Genomic DNA, 17966 nt, shown 5'->3' with positions numbered 1-17966 from the left:
TTTTGGTTAAAACCCAATGTTAATATGATTTTTCATTCTGGTGAAATAGCAACAAAGATCCATGACCAGTAAAGCTAAAAAAGGAGGAATTCCACAAATTAAAAAAAAACAACATAATTTTCTCTGTGATAAAACAATCAATTTTCAGGAAAATATTTTGAGTGCATTTCAATTTTCCATGCCTGCTGAACATTCTATGGATTATTGTAAACCATGTTCAAAATTCCCTAACTACAAACCTGTTCAAGGAAGACACAAAAGTGGCTTGATTTCCAGGTGAAGTCACCTTATACTGAGGTATTTCAGATACAATATTACTACTAACATAAGGGAAACATGACCACACTTGCCTTATACAAAGACTACTTTATACAGGGGTCCTTATAGTGAGGGAATATTGTCAGAAGTACACAATTTCCATTATCTGAATGCAAGAGAAAAAATCTAATTTTTTTTCCACACACCATCATGAGATGCAGTAAATTTCTTTACAGCTTTAATACATCATCTATTAAAGACAAGGCCTGAATAATCATTATACTTACAGCATAATTTTTTCTGTAATAACCTGAGCTTCATTGCAGTTCTATATGCTGCAAATCTGGCACTGTTTAACTCATCTGAAATAAAAAATAGGATATATATATATATATATATATATATATATATATATATATATATATATATATATGAGAGAGAGTATTTTTCTGAAAGAAAATGATCGTATCAATTTAAATACAGTTAAGTAAAATATTTGGCTGAATCTATCTTCTACATTATCTTTCCATATATATATATATATATATATATATATATATATATATATATATATATATATATATATATATATATATATTCAGACAGAGAGTTACAAACTGGTTAGAGAGTTATAATTAATTTCAAATGGAAATTGAACCCTTGCTCCTAGTAATTGAACCAATCACCTACCTTTCATATAAAAGTTAAAGACCAGCAATAATTTGTTAAGTCCTTGTTTGTTTGACTTTCAGAATGATAATAATAAATCTAATAAAGACATTTTTACATGAAGAAAAATTCTCCAATGAAAGAAAATAAATTGTTGAAGTTCTGGGGTACAAACTGAAATGAAATGAAAGTAAAGAGGAAATTCACAATCAAGTCTTGTCTTGTGAACCTGAAACACAACATTCTGATTAAAATATTGGATAAATATGACTGTGGAATCAATGAATCACTGTCTGGTAATCTCAATATGCCTAACACTGAGACAACTCTGATAAATATAGTCAACAAGAAAGGATCAATGAGATCACTGTCTGGTAATCAAAAACGGGCCTAACATTGAGACAACTGTCAAATAAGTATAGTCAACAACAAAAAAATCAATGAGATCACTGTCTGGTAATCACAATAGGTCTAACAGTGAGACAACTCTAAGATAAATATAGTCAACAAGAAAGGGTCAATGAGATCACTGTCTGGTAATCAAAACAGGCCTAACAGAGAGACAAATGTCAAATAAATATAGCCAACAAAGAAAGGATCAATGAGATCACTGTCTGGTAATCACAATAGGTCTAACAGTGAGACAACTCTAAGATAAATATAGTCATCAAAGGAAAGGATCAATGAGATCACTGTCTGGTAATCACAATAGGCCTAACATTGAGACAACTGTCAAATAAATATAGTCAACAAAAAAAATAAAAATAAGATCACTGTCTGGTAATCACAATGGGTTTAAAAGTGAGACAACTCTAAGATACATATAGTCATAAAAATATGATCAATGAGATCATTGTCTGGCAATCACAACATGCCTAAAAGTGATACATCAGATAAATATAGCCAACCAAGAAAGGATCAATGAGATTAGTCTGGTAATACAATAGGTCTAACAGTGAGACAACTCTTCAATAAATATAGTCAACATAAAAAAGGACCAATGAGATCACTGTTTGGTAATCACAATAGGGCTAACAGTGAGACAACTCTGATAAATATAGTCATCAAAGGAAAGGATCAATGAGATCAATGTCTAATAATCACAACTGGCCTAACATTGAGACAACTGTCAGATAAATATAGTCAACACAAAAATGATCAATGAGATCAATATCTGGTTAATCACAAAAGGCCTAACAGTGAGACAACTGTCAGATAAATATACAAAAAAGATCAATGAAATCAATATCTGGTAACTGTAACAGGTTGAACAGAGAAACAACTGTTAGATAAATATAGTCAAGAAAAAAATATGATTAATGAGATCATTATCTGGTAAATGCAACATGTCTAACAGTGAGACAACTGTCAGATACATACAGTCAAGAAAAAAAAGATCAATGAGATTAAAGTCTAGCAATTGCAACAGGTCTAACAGTGACACAATTGTCAGATAAATTGTCAAAACAAAAATGATCCAACTGTTTGTTCAATATATGTATGATTCTAGCATTGCACTTACTTAATGCTTCCATGAGCTCTGTCATTACAGGATGGTCCCAGTGGGTTGTTTCTTTACTGTGACTGAAAACATGAGAAGTATACAAAAATATACCAACCAATGTACAGTAGAACTTCAGTCATCCATCAGGGTACGGGACCGAGACCATGATGGATAACAGAATAGACAGATAATAGAATATGTACATTAAAAGTATTATAAAATAGACTGGGTCATCGAAAAATCATATTATCTATATGTAGATGTACCTGTTTTTAATATTTTGACGGTTAACAGAGACTGATGGTTAATCAGGTGCCAGGTAAACAAAGTTCTACTGTATACTATAAAGTATTTTGGAAGTGCACAGTTAAAAATGTAACTTTAATGAATGTACCCATATTACTTTCTACAAATTATGTGAGCTTGACCTTCTAATTGAACTAGACGTCAATTGCATGGTTGCTATGCAGAATTATTTGCAATCAAGTGTAAATATGTAAACAATGAACTAAGCTGGAATAATATACATATTCAAATATTGTTCCCTGATGCTCCCTTACCAGCAGGATGTCAAGGTCACAACAAATGTATGCAAACTAGACTGACCATTAGACATCGTTATGTACTGGCTATCCATACAAAATAAGATGAGATATGATATTAAAATGTTATGAAAAAAACTTACTTAAATCCCTCAACATGAAACATAACAAAGGACTCACTTGATATAATAAGGTACTTTGTTTCCAGCCACTGCTCTTTCCCAGGGTGGCTCAACTGAGGCTGAAAGAGTTAAAAAAAAATTTTTTATTTTATTCAACATGGATACAGGTGATTCTACAGTAAGTAGAACCAACGTATTACATATTCTGTTTCAAAGCTGAAATATACCACTTTTGAAAATTACAATATTATTTATTTTTTTTAATTTGGAAACTTAAAAACAAGAAAAATATCTGTATGCACTCTACCCCACGTTACAGAAATCAGTGGAAACGAGTCTTCAGAAGACTTGAAACGTTGAAGTACAAATGATCAGGTGTAGTGATGTGTGGTTGAGTTGTCAGATTATAAAGGCTGACATGTCTATGAAACAGGCTGTTAAATGATTACTTTATTTTTGCAATTTAAAGAGTTTCAAGCCAAATGTGGGATGATTTTTGTGTTATAAATAATAGTGAGATCTAAGGTGGTCTATAATGGTGTTCAAGTCTTTGAGAAAAAAATTTGTCAAACCTCTGATATAAGTGAGATAAAATGGAGAGATCAACACCCCCCAAAATGAACAAGTAAAAATAGCAGAAATTTTAAGAACATATCAGTGTACTCAAAATTTATTCTCCATACAAATAAATATCAACATCATGCATGAACTGGTCAAATCATTTGATGAAACTAAATGACCTTAAGGTAACAACTAACCTTACATGGATGACCATATATAACCACATAGCTTTATAAGTGCTAAATGCAGAGATTAAACTCTGAACTGCACATATGAAAAGCAACTGTGCTACAGTACTCAGACTTTTGGGAGGGAGCAATTAATTATGAAAATGTTAACAAAATATTCAGTTCATGCTGCAGGGACACTGGGATTTGCGGGGACACTTGGCTATATGTACACTAATATTCTGCTGTGGATAAACAGAACCTGCACTGTGCTAATTCGGTGGATGGATCAAGTTCTCATCTAATACCTGATCTTATTTGTGTAAAATCAAAGGCAGCGAGAATTTTTCACCTTTTCAAGTGAGACCAAATAACATATTCATTTATACTGATCATCAATAGCACAAGGACTTCTATAGGCATATGCAGGTTTAATCGTCATGTTCCTCACCTCATTAATACTAATTGTTCACTTTCCCACTCTTTTTAATCAAATATTTAAAAGTGCAGTTAATTGAGTTGCCATCACATATCATACTGCAGAACCGATCTTGAAGTTTGTTCCTTCTGCCCAAAAATTATGGTCTCTCAAGACAGGTGGTCTCTCATAGAAGTGGTCTTTCAAGACAGGTTTTAGTGAACAAGGATGTGAAAGTTACATACTCTTCAAGTCTACATCTTGTGATGTCTGTTCAGATTCTACTTTCTTTGTTCAAAGTAAGGCAAAAGAAGAGACCGAAGTTTTGGGAAATGAAAAGGCAAATGTACCAAATGCAGTTAAAGACGGTTGGTATTCTTCACAGAATTCAATGCTTTCATGGCTTGAAAACTCTAAATTTGACAGAAAGCTATGACTTTTAACATATTTTAGTACACTAACATGTATACATATATTTTTATATTTGATGTTATTACTGTATATACTCGCTTAGAAGATTGGTCCAACTGCACACAATATTGACCCTAATATCTGACCTGCATGATGTGCTCGAAGATTAGGGTCTAGGAAGTTTGCTCTAATTATTAGTCCAAACAAACTACAAAGACATAAGTTCTACCTGCACTATATGGCATTGCAGATCTGGGTCTATCCAGCTGGATAAGCGAGTATACAAGGTGGATAATACTATAATTCTTCATCACAATCTTATCCCAGGGAAATTAAACACCAACATACAAATAGATTCAAATTTTAAGACAAGTCTAACTGCAAACTGCAGAGATCCACATCTGCAGTGGCATAATGTGCCATTAGATCTGGGTCTATACAGTTTGTAAGTAATCTGTAGAACAAAAAAAGTACAGACACTGATCTTGAGGACCATTATGTTATGGCAGATCAAGGTCACTGTTGTTTGCAATCTGACTCAACTTTTAAGTGAATATATACGGTATACATTTTTAGTTTTGGATCTGATTGGTCTTTTAGCAATGCACAAATGTAGTTTTTTTTTAGAATTTAAATACTGCAATGTACACAAGCAATCATCCTTAAACCATTAATCTGCTGGCATATTTTGATGACACTGGTCTGCTCAAATAATGCTCACAATTAGGCTGATGTTACATTAGCCAGTATAGCGTACAATGTATCTGTGTTCATCAGTTCAAAAATAGGACTAAATAAGGTACATCTCTGTTCGTCGATTCAAATTTATGACCAAGGGCAAAGACAGATTTAATTATGCCTGTGTCTTAGTTTGATTTACAACTGATAATGATGACTTATGGGTTAAGTCATTTACAACCTGACATAAAAGAACAATTTGCATAATAGCTTGAATCCACAAACAAAGCTAATTTTTAACTCTGCTCTGTCTATACCACATACCGTACCATCTATACTTGCCTATAAGTCCAGTCCAACTGTAAACAACACAGATCCTGATCTGCCATCCCATAATGCACCAACAGATTAGGGCCTATGTTGCTTGTTCTGTTTATTAATAGTAACAAATTGTAAAGACAGAAATCTGCTGCTTCATTATGTGATGGCAGATGTTGATCTCTGCTGTTTGCAGTTGGATCAAATTTATTCATGAGTATATACAGTAGATTTAGAAATCACACTAATTGCCGTGGTCTTAAACAACTGTTAAATAACTAGTAGCATTTACTATATGCACTATATGCTTCTTTGGCATCCAATAAAAATTAGTTTACCATTGAGGTCAACAATACAGACATTATATACACTAATCAGAGAAATTAACTGACAGTCTAGAAGCAAAATATTTGAAGTCATTTCCACATTTATAAAGGTCAAAGGGATGTAAATTTCTTAATAAAAAATACGCCATTTTATACATAGCCATGGACGTGTTGATATATCATTATGCATCATGAAACACACTGATGAGTGCAATATAATTTGATTCTATGTACTCCTACATCTTACAGTTTCACAACCTGTTTCTAATCACATTAAATGATGCATCAGAATTTCCCACAACTTGTCGCTAATCACAGTAACTGATGCATCAGAATTTCCCACAACTTGTCTCTAATCACAGTAACTGATGCATCAGAATTTCCCACAACCTGTCTCTAATCACAGTAATTGATGCATCAGAATTTCCCACAACCTGTCACTAATCACAGTAATTGATGCATCAGAATTTCCCACAACCTGTCACTAATCACAGTAATTGAGGCATCAGAATTTCCCACAACTTGTCACTAATCACAGTAGTTTATACATCAGAATTTCCCACAACCTGTCACTAATCACAGTAGTTGATACATCAGAATTTCCCACAACTTGTCACTAATCACAGCAATTGATGCATCAGAATTTCCCACAACTTGTCACTAATCACAGCAATTGATGCATCAGAATTTCCCACAACTTGTCACTAATCACAGCAATTGATGCATCAGAATTTCCCACAACTTGTCACTAATCACAGCAATTGATGCATCAGAATTTCCCACAACTTGTCACTAATCACAGCAATTGATGCATCAGAATTTCCCACAACCTGTCACTAATCACAGTAATTGATGCATCATCAAATCTTCAAACTCTGCACCAAAGATGCATAATTGCAAAGATGACAGTAAGAAATGAATTAAGAATAAAGTGTCAGAAAGTTATCAAAAATTAAGATTTTCTCCATGTGGCACCAGACTTACAACATTGTGGCAGTGGTTTTATCCTGTCAAGAGTAAACGACCAATTTGATAAATACTGTACATACATCACATCCACATAAAAAGACATGTCCCAAGAAAACGACAATTCTATAAAACTTTATCCTTGTTTTACAGACTGGTTTCACAATATGTATTTATCTTGGAACTAACTGAGTAACAGTACCAACAAAAAAAGTCAGCTTCCAAGTTATTGTTACAAATCTAAATGTCTGAAACCAAAAAAGACATAAAGATAAAAAATGAAATTCTGTTTTATTTCTCCCTTGATGTGCTAAATAAAGCTTCAAAATACACTTTTACCTAGGCTGTCAGAGTATCTGTCTATCCTTGAGAACATGGTCCAACATTAAATTTCACAAAATGAACTCTTGATTTTACAGACTTCAATATGTTAGTTGTGTACAATGCACTGCATTATAACATAATTACATTTTAATCACTTAGTGGTCCACTTGCTTTGCTGACCTGCACAGGTGCAGCACTTACAAAATAACACTGTTCCCCAGTCATAACAATAGAACTGGGTACAATTGGTTTGAATATTACATTATGCCCACATAGCTGTATGGATATTGGTACTTGCCTATGTTGTATATCCTCTGGGGTGTGTTATATGGCACAATGACATATCTTGATGTATTGGGTGCAGAATGATACTTGTACACTAACAAGATAGTCAAGATTGTCTTTATTTACACCCTGGCACGCCACACATCGGAAAAGGGCTAAGAGAGTGTGTGTGTGTGTGTGTGTGTGTGTGTGTGTGTGCGTGTCTTTTCACAAAGTGGAGGGTGTGGGTATTGGTGTTGGGTGTGGGTGTTTACTGAGTATAGCAATGAAAAAAAAGGGGAAATTCACTTTACGTGCATATTAGTGCCAGGAATGACAGGTAACTTGAGGCCCATGTAGTGTGCGTGTGTTTTGGATTTTTAACGTAGCTGTAACAATTTTTCAGTCATATTGCTATGATGTCAGCAGTGTGGCAGTTTATAGTGATGTCTGGCAATGGGGCATCATGCTGCAGACATGTAGCATCATGTCCCACATGCATAGCTTTATCAAACTCATCCAAGATCTTGCCAACATAAACCTATTTACCAAGTTTTACCAAATAGGATGAAAAATATGATCTCTAGAAAGGTAACATCATCTAATCATATGCAAGATCAACATTTAATATGTAAACATATATTTAACATTTAAAAAATCTCTCTTATGACAGATGCTGTCAAACACAATGATGCTATATGCCTCTTTACCAAGCAAGATCAAAATCTGATATTAGGATAGAGCCGAGTCAATTCGATACATGATCAGTTCATGTATATACATTGCTCATGACAGAACTCATCCAACTTCTTTGCATCAACATATTCATCAAGTTTCATCAAAAAATGGATAAAAAATACAGTCTTTAAAATGGTAAGATGTTCAGCCAATCAGATACAAGATCACCTTATTAATAGGTCGCTAAATTGTTAGAAGTAGTACATATGCTAGTAACCTCAATCTAAAAAAGGTGGGCTTGAATGGTTAGAAGTGGTATTAATGCCTAGTAACCTGCAGTTACAAAGGGTAGGTGTGAAAGGTTGCAAGTGGTATTAATGCTAGTATCCTGCAGTTACAAAGGGTAGGTGTGAAAGGATGGAAGTGGTATTAATGCTAATATCCTGCAGTTACAAAGGGTAGGTGTGAAAGGTTGGAAGTGGTATTAATGCTAGTATCCTGCAGTTACAAAGGGTAGGTGTGAAAAGATGGAAGTGGTATTAATGCCAATATCCTGCAGTTACAAAGGGTAGGTGTGAAAGGATGAAGAGGTATTAATGCTAGTAACCTGCAGTTACAAAAAAGGGTAGGTGTGAAAAGATGGAAGTGGTATTAATACTAGTAACCTGCAGTTACAAAGGGTAGGTGTGAAAGGATGGAAGTGGTATTAATGCTAGTAACCTGCAGTTACAAAGGGTAGGTGTGAAAGGTTGCAAGTGGTATTAATGCTAGTAACCTGCAGTTACAAAGGGTAGGTGTGAAAGGTTGCAAGTGGTATTAATGCTAGTAACCTGCAGTTACAAAGGGTAGGTGTGAAAGGTTGGAACAGGTACAGGTGTTACTAACTCTGATGCGTAAATGATGGGATTGAAAGGTTAGAAGTGATATAAATATCAGTAACCCTCATCTACATAGGGTGGGCTTGAAAGGTCAGAATTTAAATGGAAGTGACCATCTATACTGGAGGCTTTATAGGGAACAAAATAAAGAGTCTAGTACATGCATAACAGGCAATACCAATTGCCAAATGAAAATTTTGGTTCTATTCATTAAAATCACTACCAGACTTCTATAATTGTTTATTTAGGAAAAAGCATAAATGAATGAAGTCTCATATTTATTGAGCCTACTTTACTTTAAAGTCAATGATTCAGCCTAGAATATTCTGTTTATGAAAGACTAAGGAATACCTATAGAACCTGTTGTTGAATAATAGATAAATAGGATTCTTTCTTTCATTCATGATGGAAATCACAACAAAGGAATTCATCTTCAAAAGGAACATTTAGTTCTTGACCATTTCACATTTAACAGCTAAAAAAATATGCAAGACAAACACAATTTAAATAAACACTACTAGCCATAAGTGTAAGGCCAACTTGATTAAAGTGAAACTCTGGAAGAGTAAATTTACTAAAAACCAATGTTTATTATTGTGCAATGTCTGTGTTATGAATAGGTAGTCAGTAATTCTGATCAGAACCATTATTGTTTCTTATAGTACATGTATTTTATACAATGATCTCAACATTGTACCTTGGCCTTTCATTGTAATGTTATCAAATAATAATTCCAAATTGTATTCCTTTCATTTCATATTGAAAGGTTAATTTAAAGTAATCACATATCAAAGAAAAGCATTTCTTTAACCAGAAACCAACCAGTAATACCTGTACTGGTATGGCCAAAAGCCAATATTATAATGCTGTATATCTTAGTTATGAACAAATTTACTGAATACACTTTTTTCCTCTTAACAGTTTTTAACATCATTGAAAAAGCAGCAAAGAAAACTGCCAATCTTTATGGATGAAGCTGAATTTCATATCACATAAATTGTTTTTCTGTTATTTCTCGAAAACAAGCAGCCCTAAGAAAGCCTCCTTAGAATAATGTCTGTAAAACAATGCAATATTGTTTGGCATCATTACAATGGCTGCCAGATTACAGATCAAAGATTAGGAGTCTCACTGGTTCTACAATATCTGCCTGCACTCATGATGACCCAAAAATATCAGCAGTCTTTTGTCTATTTGTACATGTATCAATTACACCAACATCACTGTTTTATACAGAATGTTCAATAAATGAGAGCTACTTTTGTATTTTCATGCATTTATGACACTTAAAACAGTAGTGTGACCCCGCTATAACACAGTAGTTGGGAGCCATAGAAAATTATGCATGTACCCCAAAATATTGCGGTGGATGGGGGGTAGGGTGTAGGTAATAAATGCAGGCAGTAAAACACGTGCTTCATTGGCACAGTTACCATCTTAAATCGATGCATATTAAATGAGAAATACACATGTAGTGAAAACAGAGAAGGCATATATATAATAGTATACTTTTTATAGAGACCCACGAAATGGTACATATATGTGAATACTGTTTCTACATGTATATACATGTCTAATGTATAGCATGAATAAGAGTATCAATGCCATGTACTCACCGATGAATCTCATTATATACATTGAATCCACAATACAAGGGATTCCATTTAAAATATGCACACACACAGAGATTTAAAATATTCAATAATTTTGTCACAGGTCATACTGGTCTGAATTCAGTGGAAAAACAACACAAACATGTAATGAATGATGAAGCACATTTACTTTTCAGTATGTCCCAAGTCAGTAAAAGTTAGTTTGAGTTTTAAGCCACCATTGGTAGTGTTCGTAAGCATAAACTTTTTCCATGCAAAAAGGAAACTTTCATGGCACAGTTAACATATTCCAGTCATGTTGGAAAATCAAAAATCCATCAGATTCCATTGCTTTTATTTAAGTCTGGTACTGATTTCCTTTGAAGAAAAGTTTTTATTGAAGATTGTAGTCAGCTTTCTTTGATGAAGGGTGCATGTGTTATTGAAGTCATTGCTAAAAGCCAGCTTTGGAGAACCAAATAAATGCCCATTTCTTATTGTGGTGGCGACATCAAATAACTGTATTGCATGATTGAGACTGACTTTTTTTCCATTTGCTGAGCAACAATTGGTGCTTCAAAGGTAATGTTTCCTTTGAAAATTCAGCAAACTATTTTATCTGGGTACCTTTTTAAAAAGGAATTGGCCATCATTTGGACTAGTCTAGTTACTCTTCCTTCCTGCCAACTGAATAAACCAATAAGTAAGATGTGGGTTTTTTGTTTGCTTGTCTGGGGGGGGGGGGGTCTTTCTTTTTTACATTTGTGGTAGCAGCATAATGCTGCCTTCTACACATGCATCAGAAATTTAACAAAGGGTCAATGCACTATAGAGACGCAACTGTTCTGGTCTGATGACAGGGATTATTACAGAAAATTTGAGTGTTCTGAAGGATTTAATTCTGAGTGAAAAGAAGAGGAATTTTACTTAACATCTATATACAAATGCCAGTCTTTGTAAATGTATTAATTACTGCATATTTTGTTGCCAATAAGAAAAAAATCAAAGTTTGGGACATTGGCAAAGCTCTATGCGATCCCAGAATAAACTTTTTATATATTAGTTTTTGTATTTTTAAGAAGAAAAAACTACTTTTTCATGTATGAGAAAAATACATATAAAATTTCAGGAGCCACTCCACAATTGTCTTGTAACATTCATACACAATTTCTTCTCCAATTCAAGACAAATATAAAGATCTTCCTCTGCACTAATAAAACTCTTGGGTTAAAAATGTGATTTCAATTATTCAAGCTAATAACCATAAAATCCCATATAATCGACTTGATTTCACTGCAGTATTAACACACTATGGTGAAAATAAATCCCTTTTCTATATTTCTTGTTTCCTTAGACCATTTACTATAATCTCCCAAAAAGGTGAATGAGCTGCTGAATCTATATGTCAGGGTCCAAAGGCACATCAGCACAATACTGGCCATAAGCTGCTGATTAAAAGTTTTAAAAATGCAAATATAAAGAATTAGGAAGAAACACCCTTCTTAATGTAAACATGCATTAACACAAGATAAAAGATAAAGGGCAAAGATGCTACAATTCTGAAAAAGATATTTAAGATAAAAAGATAATGGCTCAAAATACAAAATACTTAAAATATAGAATAAAAATATATATATGATCTGTATTCCCTCAAACAGTTCAAGATTTTCTTTGCTGGTAGATCACATTAAAGTTCCTTAATTGAGTTCACACTAAAAAAAGATTCTGTCTCACAGGGTGGAAGTTGATACATCAGACAAGAATTTTTCCACTAGTGGACACTTGCAGGGAATATATTCTGATCGAGGCTGATCCTTTATAATGTATGCAGGAATTATGTGACTGGTTCACCTCTGTCAGAGACGTCATGCTCCAATAACAGGTTTATGTTTACAAAGATTTTAAGTGGAGTTTTCATTCCACATACACTGCCAACCACAAAAAAACAGTATCTAACATTTAAAGTCATTATATTGAATCTTCCATTCAGAAACAGGCAACTGCAAGGCAGCTATGACTGCTTTATATTCACTAAGGTGACTAGGCAGTCAACATTACAGAATACTTTATATTCACTAAGGTGACTAGGCAGTCAACATTACAGAATACTTTATATTCACTAAGGTGACTAGGCAGTCAACATTACAGAATACTTTATATTCACTAAGGTGACTAGGCAGTCAACATTACAGAATACTTTATATTCACTAAGGTGACTAGGCAGTCAACATTACAGAATACTTTATATTCACTAAGGTGACTAGGCAGTCAACATTACAGAATACTTCTACCCGACTGTATAAGCCAATCACATTTCTATAAGATCTGGGATATTAATGGGTTGTCAAATTGAAGTGTTTTTTTTAAAGCATGAAAAGGAAATCCAAAATTAATGTCAATCTTTTTTGTTGTTGAGAGATTTCAATGCAGCTGAAAGATCTGAATATGGTTGTAATGTCTACATTAAAAATGAAGACTATCAAGTAACCAGAATAAGATGGTGTTGTACGAGCAGCTCCAACCTCGTCTCCAGCATTTGTATACAGGGATGTATGTCTAAGAGAAGCAGCTAATTTCATTGAATTTACTGAGAAATGAGAGGATATCTTAAGGAATTTTTGGAACTGGCAAAGATAAAATATTATTGGGAGGGTGGTGATCTGGGAACAGAGAATTCTGCATATTTCTTGGACAGATTTGTGCTGCTTCTAGGCGAGGATAAATCAGTGTGACAAATAGGGGAATGGAATTTAGTTTCCTGGCATGCATGGTTATGTATTTGAGCTTATCAGATGTATGGATAGATCATTAGAGTATGCTTTGATAGCATGTTGATGAGTCAATTTAATTCATTTGGTACCTGCCAAAACATCAAGGTATTTTCTCAGAAATGCTCCCAAACAAAAAGTCAAAGTCCCAAAGTGTGTATTGGAAAAAGTATCCACTGGTAAGATTTACAAGCCGATCTGTACACAATCACACCATAGACAAGTTTGAATCTTACTAAAGACATGTACAGCTGTAAGATTTTCTGCTCTTTTCCTCAGTTTGAGTTTGCCATGGGAACCATATTTGGATGTATGATTGGCACCCTTTTCTTATTGGACCAACAAGTTATCTTAGGTCTACTAGTGAAAACCCCATCTGATATAACCATCCAATTTGGGAACAGAGATAACAATATTTAGTGAAAAGCCCATGTCCGTACATTACTTTCCATTTAAAAGTGGTGATATAAAGATTTTTGGCACCTATACCGGGCATCGGATCGGCATTATTTTCATTGAGAATAAAAAAGATGCCATAATAAATTATACGGTGAGAAATCCATTTTGATATGACTTGCGATTCTGGAGGAGCAGCATTAGCAAGATCTTCAAGATGGCCACAGTGGTGGCCATATTGGATGTCAGATCAGCATCACTGTCATTTAGGAACAACTAGTCTACAGGTTGAATGTGTGCGTCATGTTTCATGGAGAGGTAGTGATGACAAACTTGTGCTAATGGACTGACGGATGATTAAAGAAAGACCATCCCATAAGCTCTTCTGGTCTATGACCAGTAGCGTTAACAATAAAGATCTGTTAACGCATAATATCCTACCCAGTCAAGCAGATACTACTTCCTAACAGTTATCCACAACAGGATTTTAACTAATGGCTTGAGGGGGATGAGGGCACTCCATTAACAATGGCTGATATAAAATAAATGAGCAGAGTAGTGAGAGTAACTGTTAAGCATCATTTGGCTTTGGTAATTATGTCGGCATACAAACAAAAAGATAAAATAAATGATGAAGACATAAATATCTTAGTTACTATGCCAGCAATCTGGACTGATGAAGACCCCATTTTCTATTTACCACTCTACATACCTTAAAATATAAATTCTTTTGTCAGTCCATAAGCATAAACATGGACAATAAAAGATGGTAGGGAATACAGCTCTAGATTAAAAAACAAAATGCCCATCATACTTACATGAAAGGAAATGTTGTGAATTAGGACCAAATGCTCTTAAAGCATCTTGTAAATTTTTTAGTCTATCTTCTGCTGCTAACTGTACTTCTTTCCACCTTAAAATAAATAAATAAATAAATAAATAAACATGAATAAGGAATGCTTAATTATGATAAGCTCTAACAATATTTTTTAAAGAATATATCCTGTACTTGACTTTATCTGAAAAATTACAACTGTATTTGTACTGAAAGTGCTACCTGATAAAGACCTTGTCCTGAAGCATAGATAAAGGGAGGTAATCAAATGAGGAAGACAAATCTCTCTTCATTTTCACATTTCCATTCATAGTCAACAGAAAAAATAATATAAACAGTGATAAAAATAATAATTTGTTACTTATATGAAACTTATCATGTCTTTCTTTTTGAATTTTGTCAAACATAAGATTTTAACCTCTTTCCAAAACAGCCAATCTTTTCTATTTTTCTCAACTAGCATATAAATTGAACATGGTAGAGTTTCAATGCAGAAAATAAAATGCCAGTCATAAAATTTCATAATAGAATTTGTAAGCAACATTTGTATACTTCTTATTTTTATCTAAAGTCTTGTGGGCATAAAAATGGCATAAAAATGAGTAAAAACTTTGAGGTGTTCTTAGGGCCATCCTTACTTCTGAAAATGTTTAATCCACAATTTAATTTCAATTTTACAACACTTTATATAAATGCAGGTGATAAAATAAAACGCTCACCTTGTTTTATATTCTTCTAATTTATGGACAGTGACATGGGATAATACCACATCTAAAGCCTCAAGGTCATTGACCCTGTCATTTACATTATCAACTTGACCCTGAAGTGGAGCAATCTTCTGTTGAAAACTCTGAAATAGAAACATGATTATCTAATTAAGGAATGAATTCAGTGAATGGTCTTTGTAACATAGGAATTTTAAAGTGTTCAAAGTCTATCCTGAGTGCTCCAGCTAACCATATATTATCATCATTTCTATCTTGCTTGTAAAGCATAGGCGAGACACAAAGATCACTTTTCCAAAGGTTGTCGTCATTGGCCCAGTGTCAACATTAAGTTCTTGCACTTAGCTGTTTCTCTTATACTTTTTATGTACAGTCACAAAACTTGATGGCTGTATTTAGTTTTGATATTACTCAACATGAGCAAAAGCAGGTCACGATAACCTCCTTTTCACTTACTGATGATCATGTGATTGCATTTAGCTCCATTCTGCTGACACTACTGTATGTACAGTCATGAAACTTGACTGATTCTTTTATCTTGCTGGGTACTTCTAACCACAGACAGAACAAGGTCGAAGTGACCTACTTTTTCACACTATAGTGATAATTCCAAGGGTTTTAATTTAGCTCAGTTTCTCTGAGACAGCTTTAGGTACTATAATGAAACTTGATGGGTATATTCATCTTTGAGGGTACAACTCACCAACACCAAAACAATGTAGGTCACAATCATACTGCATCATCCAATATGCCTATTCATACCTGCACATAATCAGAAACAATGATGGTCCAGTGATAAAAGATGGTGAATCCATTCTTTCAAATTCAGGAATGATCCTGAATTCCTTAAACATTTTTGGTCAAAAAAAAATAACCATACACATCAGACCTCACAAATTATCTGCTTCTTTCTTTGACCCTAATCTTTGACATCTTTTTATCACCAAATTACAGTCCAATTGACTTTCTATATTTTTATGTACATACTTAACATTAAGAAACAAAATTATATATACCAGTCTATCAAAATGGTGCTGAAGTACTTTTGTCCATACCTGTGTCCACATAGAAAAGTCCTATTCGCTAAGTTTATACCATAACATTTTTTATTTTCTGGATTTTCATTCATTTGTAACGTGGAATTTCCACTAAAAATTCCTAACAATTCTAGAATAGATGACATCCATGTCAATGTGACCTACTTTCCTTGCTCTAGCAACTCACCAAGGTTAATGGATTATGCCATAGCAGAGCATGCAAAACCTTTTTAAACAAATTAAAATACATGTACTCATGCAACAATACAATTGTGATTTTCAAGAAAGGCATGACATGGAAAGTGATGGAAAATATAAAAAAGGTGGAAGCAGTTCATGTTCCATCAATGGATGTTCAAATAATCATCACAAACTGTATTAATGGAAGAAATTAATGTATGTAATACACTAACAAGTGCATAAAGACTGTTTTTAGTTCCACTTAAATTTCATTCTACGTCATCTGATGGGCATGCAAGATTTCCAGTTATTATAAGCTCATTTTTTTCCCCCGTTAACATTACATTGTCAGAATCGTTCAATATTACCCGATACTGAACTCGCGCGACAATACACATATAGCATTCACGTGCATAAAGGAACTACTTTCTACTGTAAACAAACAATGGATGCAGATGCCAACGCTTTTGATTTTGTACACAAATCATGTACACTTGCGTAAGAGGCTCTTTACGTTGTGGTTGTTTAAATTTGTTTCTGAATGAACTAAAACAGATGTTCCGTGGACTGCCACATACCAGCTGCTTTGGCACATTCCGCGTTGATACAATGTTACGGATTTTAGGCTAGCTACATTATATAACTGACGTAAGATAATGTCCTTACAAATAACATACAAGTAACAAGTCATAATCTCTTCTTTAACTGGTGAATGATAAAACACTCTGTTAACCAATGAATGCTTAAGTAATCTGGCAACCAAGACTACACTGTGAATGCTAAATTACACTGGCAACCAATGAATGCTTAAGAACGATATCAACCAAGACTACATCAGTGAATGCTGAAGGACTTGGACAATGATGATTACATCAGTGAATGCTGAAGGACTTGGACAATGATGATTACATCAGTGAATGCTGAAGGACTTGGACAACAATGATCAAACAAGTGAATGCTGAGGGACAAAGGCCACCAAGGTTACATAAGTGAATTCTAAAGACTTCGGCAATAAAGATTACATTAGTGGATGGTGAAGGACTTGGACAACGAGGATTACAAAAGTGAAATGATGAAGGACGTAGGCAACCAAGATTACACAAGAGAATGCTGAAGGACTGCAATGAAAAGACTAAATAAGGGAATACTTAAGTACTCTTCAAACCAAGACTACATAAGTGAATGCAAAAGTACCCTGGCAACCTGTTCACTCTCGAGACTAAGACTACATATGCACTGGCCATTTGAAATACAGATAGAAATTCAAAGTGCCTACTAACTTGTCATGGCAAAACATTAACCTCAACTAGACAAGTGTTCAGGAACAAGGCTGCCTCACCACATTACCT

The 17966-nt window shown here is 34.0% G+C and overlaps 1 protein-coding gene across 7 annotated transcripts in view; it reads right to left on the bottom strand.

Moving 5' to 3' along the window:
• LOC149773699 (dystrophin-like) overlaps window positions 1–17966 on the bottom strand; it is a 494817-nt gene that overhangs the window by 54106 nt on the left and 422745 nt on the right. For all 7 annotated transcript variants that reach the window (XM_089946224.1, XM_089946223.1, XM_089946219.1 and 4 more), the window contains 5 exons: window positions 15395–15525; window positions 14659–14753; window positions 3154–3214; window positions 2450–2511; window positions 546–620 (listed from right to left, as the gene is read on the bottom strand). In XM_089946224.1, the coding sequence (XP_089802350.1) occupies window positions 546–620; window positions 2450–2511; window positions 3154–3214; window positions 14659–14753; window positions 15395–15525 (424 nt within the window). The remainder of the gene's footprint in view (window positions 1–545; window positions 621–2449; window positions 2512–3153; window positions 3215–14658; window positions 14754–15394; window positions 15526–17966) is intronic.

The sequence above is a fragment of the Sinohyriopsis cumingii genome, unplaced genomic scaffold (genome assembly GCF_028554795.1).
Source record: "Sinohyriopsis cumingii isolate HCF-2022 unplaced genomic scaffold, ASM2855479v2 utg000622l, whole genome shotgun sequence".
Taxonomy (NCBI): domain Eukaryota; kingdom Metazoa; phylum Mollusca; class Bivalvia; order Unionida; family Unionidae; genus Sinohyriopsis; species Sinohyriopsis cumingii.
The sequence above is the reverse complement of the archived record's forward strand: the minus strand, read 5'-3'. Positions and strand labels throughout refer to the sequence as shown.